The 24508-nt window shown below is 39.6% G+C and overlaps 1 protein-coding gene across 2 annotated transcripts in view; it reads left to right on the forward strand.

Annotated features, from left to right (window-relative positions):
* The window catches only part of LOC108698241 (phospholipid-transporting ATPase VD), a 71128-nt gene that overhangs the window by 37529 nt on the left and 9091 nt on the right, over positions 1-24508 (forward strand). For both annotated transcript variants that reach the window (XM_041588716.1, XM_018229586.2), the window contains 14 exons: positions 1482-1588; positions 2879-3010; positions 4844-4971; positions 5080-5332; positions 6118-6341; positions 8459-8644; positions 9785-10391; positions 12099-12202; positions 12673-12799; positions 13046-13230; positions 16086-16389; positions 18586-18662; positions 22074-22199; positions 22759-22959. In XM_041588716.1, coding sequence (XP_041444650.1) covers positions 1482-1588; positions 2879-3010; positions 4844-4971; positions 5080-5332; positions 6118-6341; positions 8459-8644; positions 9785-10391; positions 12099-12202; positions 12673-12799; positions 13046-13230; positions 16086-16389; positions 18586-18662; positions 22074-22199; positions 22759-22959 — 2761 coding nt within the window. The remainder of the gene's footprint in view (positions 1-1481; positions 1589-2878; positions 3011-4843; positions 4972-5079; positions 5333-6117; positions 6342-8458; positions 8645-9784; positions 10392-12098; positions 12203-12672; positions 12800-13045; positions 13231-16085; positions 16390-18585; positions 18663-22073; positions 22200-22758; positions 22960-24508) is intronic.

A 24508-nucleotide genomic window follows, 5' to 3' on the forward strand; every position in this document is an offset into this window, starting at 1 on the left:
CACACTGTTTTCATTAGAACTAATGATAAGCTCCTTGGAAAGATTAGAGCTCTTCTCTGCCACTAGTATGCGCCATGGGCCTTCGTGCAGGCAAATGCAGAAATATTAAGACTAGGGTTTAAAAATTATAATGATAATACATGTTATTGATGCAGCGCTGCACTTGTCAGGCCTTGTTTGAACAATATTAATTTATTATTTAATATATCAAACTTATCAGTCATTTTGTCCTTTTTTTCCTTCCTAAGAGGAGGGTGACCAAATAATTCAAGCATTCAAATGAATATTTTTTTAGCAAGACCTGTTGAATATGGAGTTCTATTTACCTCTGCAATATATTCATACAGCTCAGTTGTCCCCATTTGCAGCACAGACAATGGATGGGCATACCTGAAAGTGCTCTGTGTGTAGCATGGATCTGTAGTGTGGATCAGTTATCATAGTGTGTGTGTGCTTTGTGCTAACCGTATACTATATTTTTACCAGATTCTCCCTTTTCACAGTTTAGAATGTTGGTATATATTTATTTGAAATATGTACTGATGGGCCTTTAAGAGGTTGGTGAGTAAAATAACCTGCCAGGGGTAAATGAAAGTCATTAAAAAATGAAAAGTGTTTTCAAGTGCAGGTATAGGATCTGTTATCTGGAAACCCATTAGCCAGAAAGATCCAAATTAAAGGAAGTTCATCTTTCATAGATTCCATTTTAAGCAAATAAATTCAAAATTTTAAAAATTTTCTTTTTCTCTGTAATAATAAAACGGTACCTTGTACTTTATCCAAACTAAGATATAATTAATTCTTACTGGAAGCAAAACATATTGGGTGCTATTAGTGTTTAAATGATTTATTAGTAAACTTGAGGTATGAAGATCGAAATAACCTTATCAAGAAACTCCCAGGTCCTGAGCATTCTGGATAACCAATCCCATACCTGTAATTAAAATATAATGTACTTTTGCTCTACACTTGTAAAATTGGTGTGTTTGCTTCAGAAACATTACTGCTGTTCTGTAGTAGTATATAAATAACTGCTGTGTAGCCATGTAGGCAGCCTTTTAAAAAAGAAAAGACTCTGGTTACTTAACAGATTTAACTCGATACAATATAATGGTGTTCTATAGAGCTTATCTGTTATCTGCTATTTAGCACTGTTTCAGTGGTCTCTGTTGCTGCCCAGCAGCTTGTTTATATAAACTATAGTAGTTTTTATTGTTGTTTATATAAACTATAGTAGTGTTTCTGAAGCAAACGGATGAATTCTACCAGTATATTATATTTTAATTACTTAAATTACTTTTCAGTGTTCTTGTTCCTTTACGGCATAGAAGGTGTGTGCAGTAGTATAGAGCATATATTGTATTTAAGGGAGCTTAATAAGAACCAAGGCATCTGCTGTTTAAGTCTTAGTGTAATTCTTTTTCACATAGGTACTCAAATGTAATTTTGCTGATTTAAGTTTTTGTCTTCTCCCCCTCAAGTGATCATCCCAGTAAAGAAAAAATTGGGCTGAGCAAGCAGAATCTGCTGTTGCGAGGATGCATTATCCGGAATACAGAGACTGTAGCTGGCATCGTTGTATATGCAGGTTTGTCTTAAAATTTGCTAATATTCAATAACTTGTGTAGCATTGAGAGGATATACAGTGCCTACTTTAAAGGGGTGGTTCAGCTTTAAGTTTTAACTTTTAGTGTGTTATTGAATTCTTTTTTATTTTTTTTATTTTTTTTTAATTTTATAGTTTATAGTTTTTTTTACACCAGCAGACTTCTGCACTGAAATCCATTTCTCAAAAGAACAAACAGATTTTTTTATATTTAATTTTGAAATCTGACATGGGGCTAGACATTTTGTCAATTTCCCAGCTGCCCCTGGTCATGTGACTTGTGCCTGCACTTTAGGAGAGAAATGCTTTCTGGCAGGCTGCTGTTTTTCCTTCTCAATGTAACTGAATGTGTCTCAGTGGGACATGGGTTTTTACTATTGAGTGTTGTTCTTAGATCTACCAGGCAGCTGTTATCTTGTGTTAGGGAGGTGCTATCTGGTTACCTTCCCATTGTTCTTTTGTTTGGCTGCTTGGGGGAAAAGGGAGGGGGTGATATCACTCCAACTTGCAGTACAGCAGTAAAGAGTGATTGAAGTTTATCACAGCACAAGTCACATGACTTGGGGCAGCTGGGAAATTGCCAAAATGTCTAGCCCCATGTCAGATTTCAAAATTGAATATAAAAAAATCTGTTTGCTCTTTTGAGAAATGGATTTCAGTGCAGAATTCTGCTGGAGCAGCACTATTAACTGATTCATTTTGGATTTTTTCTTTCCCATGACAGTATCCCTTTAACTTTTAGTATGTTGTAGAATGGCCCATTCTAAACAACTTTTCAATTGGCCTTCATCATTATTTATTTTTTTCAATTATTTACCTTTTGCTTCTGACCCTTTCAAGCTTTTCAATTGGCCTTCATCATTATTTATTTATTTTTTTCAATTATTTACCTTTTGCTTCTGACTCTTTCAAGCTTTAAAAGGGGGTCACTGATCCCATTTAAAAAACATGCTCTGTAAGGCTACAGATGTATTATTATTGATATGTTTTATTACTCCTCTTTATAATTAGGCCCTCTCCTAATCCTATTCCAGTCACTTGCTTAAATCAATGCATGGGGATTAGTGTAATTTGGACCCTAGCAACCAGATTGCTGAAATTGCAAACTGCAGAGCTGCTGAATAAAAAGCTAAATAGCTGAAAAAATACAAATAATAAAAAAAAATTAAAACCAACTGCAAATTGTCTCAGAATATCATTCTCTATATCATACTAAAAGTTATTTAATACCTTTAAATACACTGTTTAAGGTAATTCAAATCTTTGTTTTAGGCCATGAGACCAAAGCCATGCTGAACAATAGCGGGCCTCGGTACAAGCGCAGCAGACTGGAAAGGCGACTGAATATCGACATACTGTGGTCTGTGCTGCTGTTAATAGTTATGTGTTTATTTGGAGCTGTTGGTAAGTTTCTCTCCTGTTATTACCGTTTCGGTTCCGATATCTGCCTGCAGGAAATGGAGGATGTCTGTCCCTTCCCTGATGAAAAATTTCTGTCATCAAATGACTTATGGCATCCATTCACTTTCCATGGTGTTTGCAGACTGTTGGCGCACAGAGCAGTGCTGGGACTCCTGGGAGTGATGAGAGCGCAGTTTTCCCCTGAAAGTAAACAGCCATAAACGACAATGTTCCCCAAATTCAAGTTTCTGTTCAAACAAAAAAACTAGATTTTCTTCTTTTGTAAATTGCCACACAGTTAGGCCCATGGGACATAAGAATTGTATGTTGCTCTCCTCTCAGGGAGAACCTGGTAATTTTTCTTTGCATAGCCCTGTGTGTGATATAGACAGCAATTCTCATTGCTCATTGTTTGTGTGCAGGTCTGGACTGGGATTCAAAATAGGCCCTGGCATTTCAAGTACACAGAGGCCCAAACAGTCCCCCAGCGGCCCACTAAATAGTGACCGTCTATGGTATCTTATAGCAGCCCCTCTGGCATGTGCCAGAACCCACAGATTGCCAGTCTGGGCCTGTTTGTGTGGTAATAGAAGGGGAGAAGAGAGGACTGAGGGGAATTACTGCAAGTAATGGGGGATGGGCACTCACTACTTCATCTACACACAGGAACACTCTGCTACTAAAACAGGAAGAAGTCTCAGTTATCACTGAGGCAAACAAATGAAAGGAGAAGCACTTGAGAATCCTTGCTAAATATACATTAAATATACATTAAAAAAAGTAAATAAATGTGCGTGAAGGCAGGATTGAAGGTACAAAGAAACAGGAACAGTTAATATGGAAACAAATAGAAGCAATGTGGTGCAGACTGCCATAGGAACTTGTCAGTATCAAGTAGTTGCTGCACTCAGAATATTTTCCCTAAAAGTCCCCCTCAAAGTTGCCCCCAGCCCCGCGAACCTGCTTTTGACCCTACCATCCGACACTGCTAAAAGATCTTCTGTGCTGTTTCAGTGACGCTGGGCTGGGGGCAACGCAATCCTTTCATAGGCTAATTACGGATGAAAACTGGACTTCAGCCTATGGAAGGATCGCTCTGCTCCCAGCCCAGCATCATGGAAGCAAGGCAGAAGATCCGTTAGTAGTGTGAGTGGGTCGACTGTGGAAAGGTTCGCGGGGCTGAGGGGGCGGCTTTGAAGGGGGTTTTCAGGGAAAATATTCTGAAAATATTGCCATTGGATATTCCCATGTAGAACACGAGCCATTTTAAGTATTAATGTCCACCCTCTGGCTTGTTTGAGGCACCATGCACACATGCAAGAATAGGGAGCACAAATATGCTAGGTTATATCAGCCAATGAACAGACAGTAGCTTCCTAGTACAGCTAAAATCTGCAATTTTGTTTTCTTGTCATGGGCAGTATTTACTGATATGTATATTAAGGTTTTAAAGTGAAATCTGGGGATGCACAGGGAGTAGTGTACTTTTTCACCACGGTCTATTTAAACCACACCCACTCGTAAAAATGAACAACAAATTTGCTTTGTGTATATTTCCCCAAAGAGGGTGGATTGCTGCAAGTTTCCATGTGTGTGTGTGTTTAATAAATCCCAACCAATTAATTTCTGAACATTCATAAATTGGCCTTAATGTTCAACACTGCACCTGAGAAGCTGTGGAAATTGTACTGAATGACCTTTATTATTTTATGGAGATCTCTGTGGATGTGGCTCATATGCTCAACTGGGCATAGAGTAGATGTATATGATTAAGAAATACTAATTTGTTGTAACTCATTTACATTCTAAACATGTATGCTCTGGTTTTATAATCAGGCCATGGACTTTGGTTGGCTGGGTTTCCTGAATCACCTGTATTTAGCATACCAGAACCTGGCGGGCAGCACACCTCTCCAGCTATGGCAGGCTTTTATATGTTTTGGACGATGATTATACTCTTGCAGGTAAGGTTGACCACATGGCAGATTTCCTGCTGCTCGTGCTGCTCTCATTTTCAAACCTGTTTCCTGTTCTCCACACGTTTATATATATATATATTTCCTGTTCTGCAGGTTCTTATTCCCATCTCGCTCTATGTCTCTATCGAGATTGTTAAATTGGGCCAGATCTACTTTATCCAGAATGACTCTGACTTCTACTGTGAGAAATCGGATTCCATGATCGAGTGCAGAGCATTAAATATTGCCGAGGACCTTGGGCAGGTCCAGTACATTTTTTCAGACAAAACCGGCACACTGACGGAAAACAAGATGGTCTTTCGCAGATGCAGCATCGCTGGGGTGGAGTATTCCCATGAAGCCAATGGTAAAGTGCTATCGATATGAATAGTCTGAACTTCAGTTTTTCTAACGTAGCATTTAGGCATGCATTCTATGGCTGCCAATTTTAAGGCAATAGTGCACGTGTATCTTGCCAGCCATATATTTTAGTACGCCAAACAAATTTCTGGTCAATAACAATCACCTAAAAGAATTTTCAGGTCATTGTTGCTTGACTACAGCTGCCATGACATTAGGTGACAATCAGCTGACAAGCTCTTCAAAAAGGGTTTTATGGATAGTTCAGTCTCTGTTCCAAGGGCTAACACAATTTCCTTCATTCCTTTATGGTTTGCCCTTGTTAGGCCACAGCATCACCATGGTCTGCACTTTTGATTAGCTGACGGATGCTCAGCTATCCATGTAAGCATTACATTACAAATGAGTGTTTACTTTGGACTGAGTATTTACACTGGACGAGTGAATGAACATCATAAAAGAATGTTGTAAGGCATTTTAAAGGAACCAACCCGGATAAATAAACAACATGTTGGTGCTAGCCTTGGTCTAGTATTTTTTTTTTATGGCAACTTCCCAATGAACCATACCAATACAAAGAGAGCTGCTGTCAGTAACGAATAATATATTTGTGCATGTGAGAGTGACTGTGGTGGACCTGCTAAACTTAAATACCCATAAACCACGCAAGCCTCTGGAAATTTCTGTAAAACAGATTTTACAAATTTGTCTAGTTTTGCTATTGCTATCATGTAAACACCTGTGCTTTACATTCTCATTAACCTTTTGTGGATTTTTGCCTTATTTCCTCAGCTAGGAGACTGGAGTCCTATCAAGAATCCGACGTGCATGGGAGTAATTTATGCCATGTTACATGCATCTCTCAAAGTAGTGTGTGTAAGAACAAAGGGCACAGCCCCAAGGCTGTAAGAAAAGGTGCGAGCAGCAAGTCCTTGAACAATCTTGCCCAGGGAGAAGATAATGACGGAGTCAGCCATCACCCTAACCCCAGACATGTGGCTTTCAGCAGCCCTATGGTACTTGCTTAGTGTTCTGCTTTATTTCTCTCTCTTTCATTTTCAATAAGTAGCCATTAAAGATTGCTTTGTTTTGTGATCACTGTACAGGCTGTTATTGCCGGTTAGTATTTTTTTTTTAGTTAAAGGGTCAGTAATAATACCAAGAATGCACTGTTTACGGCTGGTAGGAATCTCTCTGGAATGCTGATTTCCAAGCAAGAATAGAAATTTGAGCATCCCAGAGCATTTGTGTTTTGTCACTGACCCCCATTTGAATACTGGAGACTGACAGAGGAAGCCAAGTAATTAAAAAAAAAAGAAACTACAAAAGACCAGTGGGCAAGCTACTTATAGGACATTTTATAATACACTAAAAGTTAACTTACGATTTAAAATACTATCTGGTTGTCGGCATAACCCCAGCAAAAATAAGGCATCTTGTAATCCTAAAGCTAAGTAATTTTTATCCTTTCTGTTTAGACCATGTCCTTATCTCTTAGTCTGCTATTCAAATTGCTCCATGGGGTTTAGGGTAAAGTTGGACATCCCAAAAGCAGCTGGCTTGGCAAGTTATTGAGCCATGTATAGGACCAAATGGCAGCCTGCCCAAATAATATCTGTACAGTCATGTAGGGAGAGGACTTGGCAGCCCTTGCTATGATCCATTCATTGGGTCACTACTAAAGAAATTCAGTGCTTGCCTTTCTTCTCAGTGTCAGATTTGCAGTTTTTGCAGCATATTTTAATTGCTGTTTTAGGAATTTTGTTCACCACAGTGTTCAAAATGCACCATGCATCAGTTCTGCCCCAGCTGAGCAACAATCTATTTTTCTTTCTGAAGCTCTTAAATTATGATTATATAAGTTGCATGTTGAAGGACAGGTTCCACAATGGTATCACATAATGAAAGGAACACCTGTTCATCAACAATAGTAGTTAAAGGAGATGCCATGTGTTCCTTGATCATTATGCACTTCCACACTTGTCCCCAGGCCACCCACACAGCACATGCATTCAGGATGCTCTCTTGGGAGTTAAAAAGTGAATGTGACATTCTAAAATATCCCCCTCTCTTCCTGTAATTCAGTACTGTAGGGATTAGGTGTGAGCTGAAGGTTTTGGATGGCTAACTTGTAAAATGAAGAAGTCCATGGACAAATTTCCTATTTCTGTCCATATTAGTACGGACTTTTAGCAATGTATAAAAGTAGCCTTTATTTTCTTATCAAAAATCCTCCTTGTGGTTGATAAAAGTAAAGTGCTGCACTTGCAAAAATATCTCCTCTCACTTGCATATCTGTTCTGTAGAGGCACACTTTTCCAATAAAAATGCACATTTTTCATTCCCAAAAATTGGTAATCACAGATATCCACAAATACAGTTGTTGTCAGTCCTCCAAACAATTATTTACATGGGTGACCGTTTCCTGTTTTTACTTTTTTTTTTCCACTTTATACCTTGCTGCCAGCAGATACAAAACATGTATGTATAACATTATTTGTAAAGCTCTGTTAAGGAACAAAACCTGACCAAATGGGGGAAAAAAAAAACAAGACTGTTTGCTTTCACCCAGCATAGAAACACGAACGGAAAACAGAACAGAACCCCCTTTTCTAATTCTTCCATATAGCAGCCCAGTTATTTAACAGATTGTACAGTATATTCATTTGCTGACCTGTAATTAAACTAGGGATGCACCAAATTCAGATTCAGCCAAATACCTGAATCTTCTACAAAAGGTCTATATAATAAACTGTGTGTATGCAGGTGTACAAATGAATGGCTGCTTTGAATTAAGCCTCTTGGTACCAGAGCATCCATTGCTCAATACTTAGCTCCAATGTGCAACCTTTATTTACTCTTAAAATTGGTGTTTTTTTATTTCCTTTTTATTTTTAAATCTGGAAAGCCACTATACAGAAAGCTATGAAAAATGAGTGACATTTCATGAATAACCCCTTATCTGGAAACTAGCATTAAGGTTACACAAAAACATGTTGGATGCTTTTAACACTGCCTTGAGGATTCCCTGTAAACATTGTATGATAAAACATAACTAGAAACAGCATGGAAACTTTGGAAAAGGTCAGACCACATTTATTCCCTAAGGGTTGTGTTTGTTTTCTTTTGTCAGGAAAAGGATGTTGTGCCAGACCCCAGACTCTTGAGCAAATTTGACCAGATCAACCCTAAATTATTATATCTGTCTGAAGAAGCTGAAGATACGGCACTGGAAACTTCTTACATTGTTGACTTCTTTCTTGCTTTGGCAATCTGTAACACTGTAGTGGTGTCCTTGCCTAATCAGCCTCGCCAAAAGGTAAACTTTGTGTTTTACTTGTGTGCAGACATTCTGCTGTGTAGCATTCTTTTTTAAAGGAATTGTTCAGTATAAAAATAAAAAATGCGTAAATAGATAGGCTTTGCAAAATAAAAAATGTTTCTAATATAGTTAGTTAGCCACAAATGTAATGTATAAAGGCTGGAGTGACTGGATGTGTAACATAATAGCCAGAACATTACTTCCTGCTTTTCAGCTCTCTGGTTTGCACTGATTAGTTGCCAGGCAGTAACCAATTAGTAACTTGAGGGGGGGGGCACATGGGTCATAACTGTTGCTTTTGAATCTGAGCTGCATGCTGAGTATCAATTGCAAATTCACTGAACAGTTATGTCCCATGTGGCCCCTCTTAAAGTCGCTGCAAAGCAAGAAGTTGTGTTCTGTTCTGTTAGACATCCAGTCACTCCAGCCTTTATAGATTACATTTTTGACTAACTAACTATATTAGAACCTATCTATTTACCCAGTTTTTATTTTTACACTGAACTGTTCCTTTAAATGAAACTTTACACGTTGAACTTACGTTGCTAATTGATCGTTGGTAATTGTAAAGTGCAAACCACCAAATATCATTCACTGCAACTTGTATTGTGTTCATTGTGGATGCAAATTTAAAGGGTTTGCTCACCTTTGAGTTAGTTTTTAGTATGATGTAGAGAATGATATTCTGAGACAAGTTGCAATTGTTTTTTATTTGTAGTTTTTTAGTTAAGATTTTTTTTCAGAAGCTCTCCAGTTTGCAATTTCAGCAAATTACCCTAGAAACCGTGCATTGATTTGAATAAGAGACTGGAATATGAATAGGAGAGGACTAGAATTTAAAGAACTATAAAAGTAGCAATAACAGTAAATCTGTAGCTTTACAGAGCAGTTGTTTTTGGATTGGGTCAAGGACCCTCATTTCAAAGCATGAGTCAGACGATGATGGCAAATCGTTTTTAAAAAAGATAAAAAATAAAAAGTTGCTTAGAACTGGCCATTCTTTAACAAACTAAAAGTTAACTTAAAGGCAAACCACCCCTTTAACATCTGCATTAGTAAATCAAATGCAAGTTGCAGCACATGTGTTTCTTAGGCACTTTGTCTGCAGATCACTCATTGTGCACTTTGTTTCGATAGGTAAGAATGCCATCAATGATCCGAACACCAATGAAATCCCTGGAAGAGTTTAAGCAGATGTTTCAGAGGTTCTCTGTCCGCAAACTGAGTGCCAGTTCACTTACAAGTGGAAAAGACAGCCCGTCAGAAAATGGCAATAACTTTGTAAGCAAGCTATCATTTTTTGCCAGAGGGAAGATGGCTTCACCTACTGCTGAATTAGCTGACAAAAGTATTAATGAACTGCAGGCTGCAGGTAGCCTGAATTCAACTGCGGAACTGGAGCCAGAGGTTCTAGAGCAATTGAACATTGTGAATACTTGTGATGAGCTTGACAAAGCAGCTGCCTGTGAGCTGTGCTACGAGGCAGAATCTCCTGATGAGGCAGCGCTTGTCCATGCTGCCAGAGCTTACAATTGCACGCTACAGTCTCGAACCCCTGATCAGGTCACAGTGGAGCTGGGCTTTATTGGGCCTATAACATTTCAAGTTTTACACATTCTGCCCTTTGACTCTGTGAGGAAAAGGATGTCTGTTATAATTCGCCATCCCTTGACTAATCAAGTGGTGGTGTACACAAAAGGAGCAGATTCGGCTATTATGGACTTGATAGCTAAGACATCTGGAGGTGGGTATGCTGGCAAATAATTCAGTTTCTTTACTACCCATAGAATAGCTTCCCAAACTCAGGGACTGACCTGCCTACCAATGTGGCCGGTAGTTCGTCCTCCTGATAATGACTGCTCCTCTCCAATCATGGTTTTGATCAGCTTATTTACATGGTATTGGGATGTTCTATCTTTGGGAAAAGAACAAATGGCGTAGAGCATCTATGTTTACTGGAATGAGTACTAATACTCCAGATTCTATCCAGGCTACAATTTTCCATAGGAATGCATGATACTTGGAGCTGGATGTTAGGGTCAATGCATTTTCTTGTTTCAAAACAATAGTTGCATTGTGTTATATTGGACTCATCCATTTTTTGGCCTGTACGGTACAGTAGGTGTCAAACTGTAGTGTTCAACATTGGTCAGATCACCTGTTTGAGCCATTTTGTCTTCTAATAAAATATTGGTTATTTGAATAAATATGCCAAACTTGTCAGAGACCTGTATAGCATGTTACCATTATGTTCAGATCCATTTCACCATAACACTCCTCCATGGATCAACTGTAAATGTCAGAGCATTATGCTAGCATAACTGGCAGGTGTTACTGAATGGAGTACGGTTCCAAACTAGTCAGAGCTATCTTGTCAGAGATAGATGTAGAGTCTTGCCCAGTTGCTTAATACTTCACCAGCCAACGGATAAGGTCAAGAGCCGGGAGCACGTGAATAATCGTATTTGATAGCACTGGTGAAGCATTCTCAGACCCAAGCAGACTACCAAGTTGTGCCATTAACACCACTGTACACAGATTTAGGAATCAGGTTACTAGTAACAGCAGATGGTAGATACGGTGAGTGGACTTGCAGAATTCAGATCTTAGTTATCTCAGTTATGTATATTGGTCTCGCTTGAACTTCTGTTTTTGCAGCCTTTAGTGGTTCCTTAGTTCCGATTATTTAGAGCAACAAGAGCAGAACACGAATCTTCCAACTCTTTGCCTTTTATTACAGAAGATAGGTGATATCCTTGGGGGGCCAAATGTTAGGCATCCTATAGTAATAATAATCACTTTCCTGATACCCCAGGCTGGTGCTCCTGTGAGCAGAAAACTGCATCCGCCTTAGGGACTTCTGTGTGAGCACCACAGAGCAATCCTCTTACTGCTTCTTACTTCTTTGCATAAGGTGAGCATGGGGTAAGCATGCGTCAGGCCAGGGCCATTGAAGAATGAAGAAACTAAAGAAGATGATTGCTCCGTGGTGCTTGCCCTGAAGTGGGAGTTAAAATATTCTGTTTCTAAAACACACAAAAAATGCCCAAATTTGGTCCAGTAGATTTTGACCTTGTGTGCCAGGTCAGGGGTAGGTTTTACCAGACTGGTCATGAATCAAGGGTTTATGGTACATTGGCAGATGAGGAGTGAAGAGGAGTTGCAGGTCCAAATGGAACATATTATATGGTATCAACTCATCCAGATGAACTCAAGTAAAAGACTCCAGTGCACACATCAAATTGTAGAAAATGATGTATACATGCATAATTCAGCACTTGCTTAGATATTTGCACACAGAGGAAGGTTAGTTTGGCTCACATAGCCTGTAATAATGTAAAGGGAACCTTGCCCATAGTGTGTGGTTTAATTCTGGTTTTAAACACCAATGTTTCATTTTTTTTATTTTATTGTGCCCTATGATTATAATTTGTTCATATTGTACTTTCAGATAGTAAAGCAGCAGTGGTGCAAAAGAATATCCAGAAGCTAACACAAAAACATTTAGATGATTATGCCAGAGGAGGACTTCGCACTTTATGCATTGCTAAAAGGGTAAATTACTTGGCCCTTGGATAAATAAAATAAATATATAACTTGTCTGATGCATACAGAAAAAGTGATTTGTCGAGATGCATTTGGGAAGCTTCCAACACCTTTAACACTCTTTAAAAGTGAAGCTGTGATGGCTGATTAGTGATCAACTTCAGTGCATGCTGCGTGACCGCTTATAAATCTGTCATCTTCAGAAATGAGTTTTAGTGATCAGTAAACAGTGAATGGTTATTAAATTATATTCTAGTATTAATATACAGTTGCTGTTTAAATAACTGCCCCTTTCTCTCCTTTATCTATTCCTTGTGGCGTATAAGTCTTGTATTCTCCCTGCACCTAAAGCACTAAAATGTTGTTTCAGGAACAACATATTACCCACTCCCATAAATGGTTTGTTCCACTTCCATGTCTTTTATTATGTCTCTTACGGAACATGATGAATTGTTGATCCCTGTGCGTCTCTTTTCTAGGTGATGACTGATTCTGAATATGCAGAATGGCTGCAGTCACATTTTTTGGCAGAAACCAGTATTGATAATCGGGAGGAGATGCTGTATGAGTCTTCAATAAGACTGGAGACTAAACTGACCCTTCTTGGTAAGCTTATGATGAGAATTTTTGTATATGTGTTTATAATTGGAGTATTGCTCTAGAAGACAGGTGTTGGGAAATTTGCTTCAATTTGCAACCAAAAAAAGCTGCAGGCTGGATTTTTTTTTGTTTTATCGTGTATCTTCTTGTAGCACCTACTTACATGTGGGGACATATTCTGGCAAATATCTTCGAGACCTGTTGTGATGCAGCTAATGGTCTACACCCTAAAGTGATCTTTACTTTCCTTAGGTGCCACAGGGATAGAAGATCGCCTGCAGGAAGGTGTCCCAGATACCATAGAGTCATTACGAAAAGCAGGAATCAATATCTGGATGCTTACTGGAGATAAGGAAGAAACGGCAGTGAACATAGCCTATGCCTGCAGGCTGCTCGAGCACAACGACAAGTTATTTAAACTTAGCAAACAAGAAAAGGTACATTCAAAACTGAGGTTTGAGAAAATATTTTGCTTGTGTGTAAGACTCAGCCTTAGTTGCTGTAAACTAATACTTCCAGCACCCCTGGCCAGCCATTAGGTCGAGAGTTTGTAGTCTGGGTGTCAGAGGAATGAAAATTGGTCCTGTGCAGTTAGTTTTGCAGCGGTCATTGAAATACAGTGTACGCTATAGCCTTATGACACTTGGTCTTTTCACATTAGGCTAGTTTTATTAAATGATGAGACCCCAGGTTTTGCTTGACATACTGTATCTTGAAAACCAAATCTGATCCTATCAACTCCTGTTTGTAACTATACTGTGTCAGGCTCAGTGCAGCCACATGGAGTGGAGATTTTGGCTTAAAGACATGAAGGCATGCACCAGTTTCTGTTCCATGTAGCTGCACTCAGGCTAGTCAGTGCCTGTCAGTGGAGTTACACATAGGAACATAACAAGCCATATGCCCTGTGTGCCCTCAGCCATCATAGTGCTATGGCACTCGCTGTGACCCTCCATTAACATAAATGGGAAGCACAGACCATTATCTTTCTAAAATAATTATCAGAGGACATTCATGCCCACATGGTGTTTTGGTCAATGCAATGAAAGAGGCAATCCAAAAAAATGCCTACAAAAAGGTATTATGTCACAGTTAGTTGGACACAATTGCATAGTTGGAAATGTAAATGTTTCACAGTTTAAGGGTGATTTCTCGCATCTGAATTTGACAAATGCCTTCCGAGCTCTTAAGGTGAGTCCTTACAGCATTGGCTCCCAAGCTGCTGGTTTCTTCTACTATATCTTACCTATATATGGCTTTAAGAATTAAAGCCTAACTAAAGAAGTGACTAGAAATGTTGTACATTATGTGTTGGACTTTTGTACCAGCCCAAGGCAACCACAACCCTTTAGCAGTAAAGATCTGTGTCTCCAAAGATGCCCCAGTAGCTCCCCATCTTCTTTTCTGCTGATTCACTGCACATGCTCTGTGCTGCTGTCACTTACTGAGCTTAGGGACCCACTCACAATATACTGTACACATAGAATAGAAATGTCACAATATAAGGCTGATTAATAATTAATACAGATAATTACTACATGGCAGCACAGAAACTAGGGATGCACCAAATCCACTATTTTGGATTCGGCCGAACCCCAGAATCCATCATGAAAGATTCGGCCGAATACTGAACCGAATCCTAATTTGCATATGCAAATTAGTGTTCCAAACGGGAAAAAAAAATTACTTCCTGGTTTTGTGACAGTCACGTGATTTTCCTCCTCGCCCATAATTTGCATATGCAAATTAGGATTCGGTTCGGCCAGACAGAAGGATTCGGCCGATTCCTGCTGAAAAAGGCCGAATCCTGGATATTTTAGGGGGATTTCACAGGGATGAAACTAACTATTGTCAGTGCTTTGGTTATACTTGTATAGCCCTTTTAGGATTGTTTCCACCTGGGAAGGAGTGGATTGTATTAGACAGAGAGAGAAAGATATTTATGTGAATTTCAGCTCTGTTGGAGAAGAGGGTCATGTAATCCACTTGTTTAAGTCTTTATAAAACCGACACCTACGCTTGTGCATACCTTTATTCATGTGAAACAAAGGTTTTTTTTTTTTTTTGTTCTTTAAAGGATAAGTAAATGTTTTAAATAAGTGAATGGAAAACTGATGAGGGGGCTTTTCTAAGCACTTTTGTAATGTACATTTATTATTTTTTATTTTTATTCCAAGATATCAAAGGATACATGTACTGTTAATGTGAATGAATTTTGTTACAACAGCGCCACCTGCTGGTCAGTTTCTCACCAGTCCTTTCTCCTGACAACTTCCTTGACTACTTGGTGGTCAGACTGGTCAGAAACTGACCAGAAGGTGGCGCTGCTGTAAAAAAATTCATTAATATTAACAGTACGTGTATCCTTTGATATCTTCGAATACAAACAAAATAAATAATGAATATACATTACAAAAGTGCTTAGAATAGCCCCCTCATCAATTTTACATTCACTTATTTTGAAGGTTTACTTATTCTTTAAGATAGCATCTGTTTATTCTACTCTGTTTGGTTGCCAGCAAGCTTTTCCCAAGTGCACTAAGTTGCCAGAAAATCAACCAGAAATGGTTGTGGACTAGAACCCTGATGTGTCGACTGTGGGATGTAATCAAAGTCATTAATGGCAAAAATAAGTGCAATGCGACATTGGTTTTGTGAATCCATTAAAGTATTTAGTGACTCTTCCACCAGGAGAGAAAATACCATTTCATTGTTTGTACCAGTTTTAGCGTAAAGTACAAAATATCTTACTGACAATTATCCTGATTCTGTCAAAAATATTAAGCAGGGGCTCATTGAAAAACACTGGGCAAATTGCACCCGGCAGTAACTCATAGCAACCAATCAGTGATTAGCTTTTTTTCAGCCAGCTGTAGGTTGAACACTGAAAGCAATCCTTCATGAAAGATTCAGCTGAAAACCAAAATATGCAAATTAGGGATGGGAAGGGGATCATTTTCCTCCCCTAATTTGCATATGCAAATTTGTATTTGGTTCGTCCGGGCAGAAGGATTCAGCCGAATCTGAATCCTCCTGGAAAAGGTAGAATCGTGGCCGAATCCCGAACTGAATCCTGGGTTCGGTGCATCCCTAAAAAGAAGGCATCTTGCATAGGAAAACATGCAAATATACAGTAATTGACTGATTTTATAGGGGAATGACTTGAATGTTAACTCTGTACATATATAAACATAAGTCAGTAAGGAGTTAATGTCGAACCCATGTACATGTCAAGCTGTTACTTCCGCCATATTGCCATTCATAGTTCACTCATTCTCATGATTTCTTTCAGGAATCCTGCGAGACTTTGATGAACATCATGATAGATGAAATTGAAAGAGAGATTTGCCAGACAGAGTCCCTGGGGAAGCCAAATGTGTTTTCCAGTGGCCGGCATGAGAAATCTGGGCTGCACTTTGGCTTGGTGATTGATGGGGAGACCCTGGAGGTTGCTATGCATGAAAAACTACAGGCTAAATTTCTCCAGCTCACTAAGAGGTGCCGGGCTGTTATCTGCTGTAGAGCCACACCTCTGCAAAAGAGCAAAGTAGTTAAACTGGTCCGGAATAACCTGCAAGTGATGGCCCTGGCTATTGGTAAATACACTCCTCCTTCTGTTTTCACTTTGATCTTACTTTATGATAAAAGAGAAAATCTCTATTGTGTTATCTGTCTCTGTTTCATAATCAATCATTGTAGTCAGTTTGTAACAGGTGTTATGACATTTTTTTACTGTTACTTTTTATTATTTGTCTTTCTATTCTGGCCTCTAGTATTCATATTCTGTCTGGTTTCGAGGGTAAATTGCACCCTAGCAACCAGATAACTGCTAAAATTCCAAAACGAGCTGCACAAAAAGCGAAATAATTCAGAAAAAATAAGAAATGAAAACCAGCTGCATATTGTCTCGGCATATCACTCTCTACATCATACTAAAAGCTAATTTAAAGGTGAACAATCTCTTTAATAGATTTGTCATCACTTGATCTTGGACTAATTGTGATTAGGGACAGGAGCTTTATGTGCATATAGAAGATTTTTCTTGAAATACAAAGAGCATTGCTGAAAAAATACAGCAGCCCAGGTAATATTGTTATCAGCAACACCATGCTCAGCCACCTAATGGTCTCTTTCTGCAATTAAACACCTGGTGAATTTTCTTACTGAAACTTTCTTATTAAACTATACAATTTCAGTAGATGTGTTAGGGAAAGTATAGCAGAGTAACCGTACTAAATTCCCAATACTTTAGTTTTTGAGGGAAGTCTGAGCAAACTCATTATCAGTGTCAGGCCAAGAAATTCAGATACCCAAGGTGTGTGGTGCCAATCTCTGCCCCCACTACTTTCAGCCTACCCCCTGCCAACTCATTTGCCACCATCTACCATGCTACCAAACACCCACCACCCATCCTCAGCCCCCAAATCATGCACCCACCCAAGGCACCTGCCCTGCACGTGAGGTAATTACATCTGCAGGTGGTGTTTGGGTTGACATTCCGGAGCAAAAAAAATTAGCCTTCAGACACAGAACTTCTAATGCTTAAAAGAAGAAGAACTTTTTGCCCCAAAACCGTTTCATAAGAAACTCTTGCCCCATATTTAATAAAAGGCATAGGGGCAAATTCACTAAGATTCGAAGTTGCGCCAGGCGTAGTTTCGACAGCGCTCCGCAAATTCACTAAAATCCGAAGTTGCGCTCACGGGTAGCGTTAGGTTGCGAAGTTGCGCTAGCGTTGATTCGCTATGTAAAGCGAAGTTACACTAGCGAAGGCTAATTTGCATACGGCGCCAAATTCAAATTTCAATGGAGGAATACGTATCAGCACTACAAATGCCAAGAAAACCTTCAAATCATCAAATAAAAATTTTATTTTGCCCTACACATGTGCCCACTGTCTAGGTAAGTTGCCATGAGTCAGGAAATGTAGGGGGGAAGGAGGGGAGCCCCAAAAAAATTTTCCATCTTTTTCAGCCTATCACCCATAATGTAGAAAACACGCCAGCGTTTTTTGGGACTTAGAAAAAATGTTGACTTTTTTTGAAACAATCCCTATCTACTCTATTGCGCTTTGCCAGGTCTGAGGTGGCGAAGGAAGTCTAGCGTAAAAGGAAGCGTTCAGTACACTGCGCAAGTTAGTGAATTTGCGTAGTTACGTCGCTAGCGAAAATTTGCCTGGCGTAAGGGTGCGAAGTAACACTAGCGAAACTACGCCAGCGTTCGTTAGTGAATTTGCGCAGTAACGAAAATTCCAAACGCTAGCGAATTAACGCTAGCATTCGGCGCTTCGCGCTTAGTGAATTTGCCCCATAAAGTTTTCCCAGGTGCAGTAACCCATAGCACCCAGTGAGATATTTGACCAGTAGATACGACTTGATGATTGGTTTCCATAAGCAACTAGGCCTGCAGAAAACTTTGCACCTTTTATTGCATAACCCCATTGGAGATTTGAATTTGGGAAACGTGATTTTGAGGACCAAGTTGTGATAATACGTGGAATGAGTGCAGGTAATTACTGAGACTGTGGAAATATATATATATGTAAATAGGAAGCTTTCCTAGATAAATGTATGCTCCACCCATGACTTAAGGGGATGTTATATCATTGTCTGTGCATATAAATTTGGCTGGGTGTAAACACAAATAATACTGTATGTAAAAAATGTTATTCCTACTCTTGCACTCTATTTGCCATTTAAAGGCCTTTTAAATACATAGTTAGAAACCTATTTGCTTATGCTTGTGTGTTTCTCTTTTGTTCTATGTTTCTATTGTTATGTTTTTGTTCTAAGGTGATGGTGCCAATGATGTCAGCATGATTCAGGTGGCAGATATTGGCGTGGGCATATCTGGGCAGGAAGGCATGCAGGTATTTGTTTTTTTCTTTTCGATGTTGCCTTTGGCATTAGCAGCCATTGTTTGATTTTTTTTTTTTAATACTTCATTCCCCTCTGCCAGAGAATAAACAGAAGTGAATTGTGAATTCAATTAACAAGGGCTGCTGTGCCACTTCCCACGGGCAGTAGTCCTTTGGCATCTTCCCATGAAAAGATCATTTTTGGTGCAGGTTATCGGTGGGTCATTGGGTTGGATGGGTTGCGGGACTTGTGGGTCATTGGGTTGCTGGCTAACATCAGGCTTCTGCCAGTGAAAAAATCTAAATTAATTCCTGTTCATTAGCAACTAATGTCATTTGTTTTTAGTTGTAATATTGGTGTGTTGGCAGCCATCTCAGGTCATTTTGCCTGGTCATGTGCTTTCAGAAAGAGCCAGCACTTTAGGATGGAACTGCTTTCTGGCATGCTGTTGTTTCTCCTGCTCAATGTAAATGAATGTGTTCCAGTGGGGCCTGGATTTTGTTAGAGAGTGCTGTTTAGATCTATCAGGCAGCTGTTATCTTGTGTTGGGAATCTGTTATCTGGTTACCTACCCATTGTTCTGTTGTTAGGCTGCTGGGGGGGGGGGTGATATCACTCTAACTTGCAGTACAGCAGTAAAGAGTGACTGAAATTTATCAGAGCACAAGTCACATGACTTGGGGTTGCTGGGAAACTGACAATATGTCTAGCCCCATGTCCGATTTCAAAAGTAAATATAAAATAATCTGTTTTCTCTTTTGAGAAATGGATTTCAGTGCAGAATTGTGCTGGAGCAGCACTATTAACTTTTTTCCCATGGCACTATCCCTAGCGGGCCATATACCAAAGCTTAGGTCATTCCTTGAATACATCCCCTGAGCATCGCTGTGCCTATTTGCCAACATTTCTACCCAATTCTGCCAACTGGTCACGTGAATGGTTATGGTTGAAGTGGTAGAGGACAGTCGGCATCAATGGAGGATGGTTGGCACCAATCAAGTGTAGTGCCATGTTGTAAATTGTCTCATGGGTGTCCACTACCATACCCATGCGGTTAAGATTGCAAGTTTCATAATACAATGTTGGAATTTGCGATTTTATTAATGACAAACGTACAGATATGCGAGTAAACGGTAAAATATTAGATGTCATGATGAAGCAAAGCGAATTTCAGTAATAACATTTCTATCTTATATCTAAAGAGCAGCAGTCTAAGATACATGCAAACCGTGGCAGTGGTTTTTCTTGCAATGGTTCAACTGGGTCAGTAGATGGCAATCTTCCTTTGCCTTTTCTACTTATACTACTTGTTTCTTCAGTCGCCAGTTTTAGCGTTTAACCCGTTTTACCTGGTTTAAAAATACTAATTTGTATTTAGTTTAGGTATTCCAACCTGCAGCTGACCCTGACAAAAGCACAGCTCCAGTCTCCATAGTCCTCCTTGTTGGGTGTTGCAGTTTTCCAGCAGCTCAAGAACTACCTGGATTGACACAACTAAATTACATGGAGTGAACTCTAAAATCCATATGTCCCTCTACTTTAAATTTATTAAAAGGCAAAGTCTGATCCGTGACGTCTGCCAGGGCATGATGGGAATGGTTGGAGAAAGAGCAGTAGCTATTTATTTTCTGCTTGTTTATTATCAGCAATACATCTTCTATTAGAGTGTGCATTATTGTCCTGCCCTAATTACAGCAGGAAAAAAGCCTGGGTGTTCCAGAGTATTTTTAGTAGCCGTTTATTATAAACTAGTGGGACTAGTATTTGATGAAGGAAACCTTTCCCAGAGATAAACCGTATATTAATACTGTAGATATGTATGTGTGTTTGCAGGAGGAGCCCAGTTATTATATAAGCTGCTAAAGAAAGAACATAAAAACATTAACTTTCTGAACTCTTTTTTAAACTTGTCCCCAAATGCCTGCATGAAACCGATGCCAGGCACAGGTGATATTATATAAAGGTATTGGTTTAAGGACTACTCCTCTATGAGATTTATATTTATTATTCGATGTACAAACAGGGAAATGTATTATTTAATATTGGTGGACCATATAAAAATGGTGTAAAATTAGGAAAGACTTAAAATGATATAAAATTGAGGTTTCAATGTATATAAAGCCATATGTGCTCATCACAATCATGCGAGGGTAAACTGCCTAGCCTCCATGGTGTATGTGAAAGTTATTGGACACCCATAAAATCTCTTTTGAGCCCCCAAAATACTTTGGAGAGAGGAAGTGCTTTCACTATACTCCCTTTAAACCAGCAGCTGTTGGGTCTCTTGCCCAACCCTTGCTTAGGGAATGGATAGACAGGACTGGGGATGTCCAAAGCCTACCATAAATTCTGTAAATTCTAGGGTCGTCCTTGTGAACACAAGGGCCCTTCTCCTTGGATTCATCCTCCCCCCCCCCCCTTACATGGTGCATACCTCCTTAACTTGCAGCTTTGATCGAGGAGCCTTGGTCGGCAGGGCCCCTCGGGTACCGTCGGCCCAGTTCACTGCTTGGGTAGGATTTAAAGGCCATACCTAGATGGGCACCGTGCAAACGTTAAAAGAGAACTAAACCCTAAAAATGGATATGGCTAAAAATGGCATATTTTATACTGAACTTATTGCACCAGCCCATAGTTCAGCTTCTCAATAGCAACAATGATCCAGGACTTAAAACTTGTCACAGGGGTTCACTATCTTGGAAAGTGTCAGTGAGCTTTGAGCAGTTGTTGAGAAGCTAAGCTTAGGTATCGTTGCAAATTATCAAGCAGAAAATGAGGTTAGTCTGTAATATAAACTGATTGATTATTAAATTCTGATGCTAGTTGCACGCAGGGCTGGAACTAGGGGATTAGGCACATGCCTAGGGCGCAAAAGCTAGGGGGCACCAGGCACGTACCTCCTCTGTCGCCTACCCCATGTCCGGTCCTCTCTCTCTCTGCCTGTTTTATTTGCCTGTGTACTTGTGCTCCTCGAGCGGCAGTTTGCGCACGCGCTCAACCAGCCGTTGCCCTGACCGGCCAGGTTGCCTAGGGCACTTGCCGCCTGGCTCTGGTTGCACTGGTTATGTAGTATTTATCAGCCTTATATTGTGACATTTCTATTCTATGTGTACTGTATATTGTGAGTGGGTCCCTAAGCTCAGTAAATGACAGCAGCACAGAGCATGTGCAGTGAATCAGCAGAAAAGAAGATGGGGAGCTACTGGGGCATCTTTGGAGACACAGATCTTTACTGCTAAAGGGCTGTGGTTGCCTTGGGCTGTTACAAAAGCCCAAAACATAATGTACAACATTTCTAGCTACTTCTTTAGTTATGCTTTAGTTCTCCTTTTAAGGTGTTTGAAAGAACACTGAATAAAACTAAGTCTTTATAGATTTCTTGAATACCCAAACATGTTTTTCAATTGTTTCCTTGCTTCCAGGCAGTGATGTCCAGCGACTTTGCGGTCTCTCATTTCAAACACCTGCGAAAGCTGCTCCTGGTGCACGGCCACTGGTGTTACACAAGGCTGGCCAACATGATTCTTTACTTCTTCTACAAGAATGTGGTGCGTATGCTTGTTCACTGCTTTTCCAAATACAGAACAATGAAAATGTATTTTGCCTATTCTTGTAATGGCTCATTGTGTTGCTTTTACTGTTTGTGTTATGGTACACATGGGTTTTTGTCCACCAAATGCGGTCAGTAAGAACTATGGCTTAGGGGAAAAAAAACCTTCAGAGGGGTATCCCTTGTTCAACATGAGTGCCCTGAAGAGGGCTTGAGATGAAAATACTTTGTGTGTTGTCTATTTATAAACAGAAATCTGAGCTAAACTGGGTAAACAAGGAAACTGAAGCTACGTGAATTGATGTAAGGTAGATAATCAATTGCCGGTGCCCTGGAATAAACCACTTCGCTGGAACCACTCAATTCAACTTTGCCTTTTATAAAAAGCTTGCAATGTTCCCATCTGCCTTTCTTTACTTGCACATATTGCATTTGTTTGTGTTGTGTATCATGTCCAGGAAGCTGCTCAGGGCTTTACTAAAGGAATACAGTCTCCTATATTATGAACTGTGTAATGCAGTGGCTTCCAATTCAGTTTTACCCTTTTTTTTCTCCAGATGTTTGTGAATCTCTTGTTCTGGTACCAGTTTTTCTGTGGCTTCTCTGGAACGGCAATGACAGATTTTTGGATGCTGATTTTGTTTAACCTGCTCTTCACTTCCGTGCCACCAATTATATATGGTGTTCTGGATAAAGATGTTTCTGCAGAGACCCTTACGGCGTTGCCAGAACTTTATAAATCTGGCCAAACATCACAGGTAATGCTCCAGCTCCACAAGCATTTTATCAGATTTTGTTTTGTGATCTTACATAGACCCTATACTCTTATTCATTTACTCCGTTCATTGTGGCTTGAGGTGCAGCACCAAAAAAAGTTGCACAGAAACATTAATAAAGAGCTGGCAGCAAGGTATTGACTTTAGAAAACTGCTAATATCTTTATAACTGCTTTAATTGCAGAGGTATCTGGAAGAACATTGTGAGCATCTTATTTCTTTAGATGCCATTTAAAAGCTTTCTGCTGATTAGATGGTATGGCTTAAAATGTTAGCCACTCTGTCCTTGTTACTATATAAACTCTACAATGTGTTTTTATTTACTAAATGCATCAGTCAGTGCTCCTCCATCAGAATCCTGCATTGAAATCTGTTTTTCAAAAGAGCAAACGCATTTTTTGATATTTAATTTTGAAATCTGACAACGGTGCCCTGAGCCATGTGACTTGTGCTCTGATAAACTTCAGTCACCTTTTTTCTGTTGCACTGCAATTTAAAGTGATATCACTCCCCAACCTTTTTCCACCAGCAGCCGATCAACAAAACAATGGGAAGGTAACCAGAAAATACCTGCATTGTTATAAATGCCACCTAGTGGTAGACATGTGAATAGCACTTAATAGTAAAATCTAAGTCTCACTGCGACTCCTCAAGTAGGCGAAGCAATAGCTTATCTAAAAGCAGTTCCATTGTGAAGGGCAGGCTCTTTGAGAAAGCAAGGGATTTATTTGCATTGTGAACAGTGTAATTTAGTGATAACAACTACACCATAACAATCAAGACAGCTTTAAGCTGCATCTTTTAGCATGTTACTTCTGAACCACAAGTGTATTAGCAACATTGCAAGATCCCTGCTGCTTAGTGTACCTTGTTGGTTATGGGCTACTTGTGACCAGCTTAAAGGTTACCTATGGTGAGCTTGGGGTGAATATGTATTTGCTGTCCTAGATATTCTTGGAACTGTGGCTGATATAGTAGTGTTTCCTTCTTGGATTTCCAAGAGATTTTATTCTGCTAAAAGAAAGCATTTGCTTACAATATATATTTATTTACACACCTGGCTTAATGTGCTATATTTATTGGTGCACAGGTGGTGTCAGATACTTGGTGCACTAGACTTCCTACAGCGAAGTTGTGGGTTCAGACCAAATTCACAGAACAATCGGACATTCCCCCTTTGCCAAAATGATCCTTCATATAACTTCATAGTCGCTCCCTTACATGATGAGAATCTTCGCCGTCTTCCCAAAGCAATGTTACTTTTACAGACATGTGATAGAAAGGAGGTAATTGCAGGAAGTCCACGGCAGCAAGCTGAGTCTGCAAGTGTATCTTTATTGGGGTAGTGAACAGCACACTACATGTTTCGGGCAAGGCCCTTTATCAAGTGGGTATCACCACAGGATACCCTGCAGGAGTACCACCAACACATCATACAACTTGCCAGAGTTCAGCCCTGCTACTTTTTGGATTTACTTTTACAGACATCTTTCAGTTTTGTCATTTTATGCTAAATCACATTAAAAAGCAT

Source organism: Xenopus laevis, chromosome 1L, assembly GCF_017654675.1.
Source record: "Xenopus laevis strain J_2021 chromosome 1L, Xenopus_laevis_v10.1, whole genome shotgun sequence".
Lineage (NCBI taxonomy): Eukaryota > Metazoa > Chordata > Amphibia > Anura > Pipidae > Xenopus > Xenopus laevis.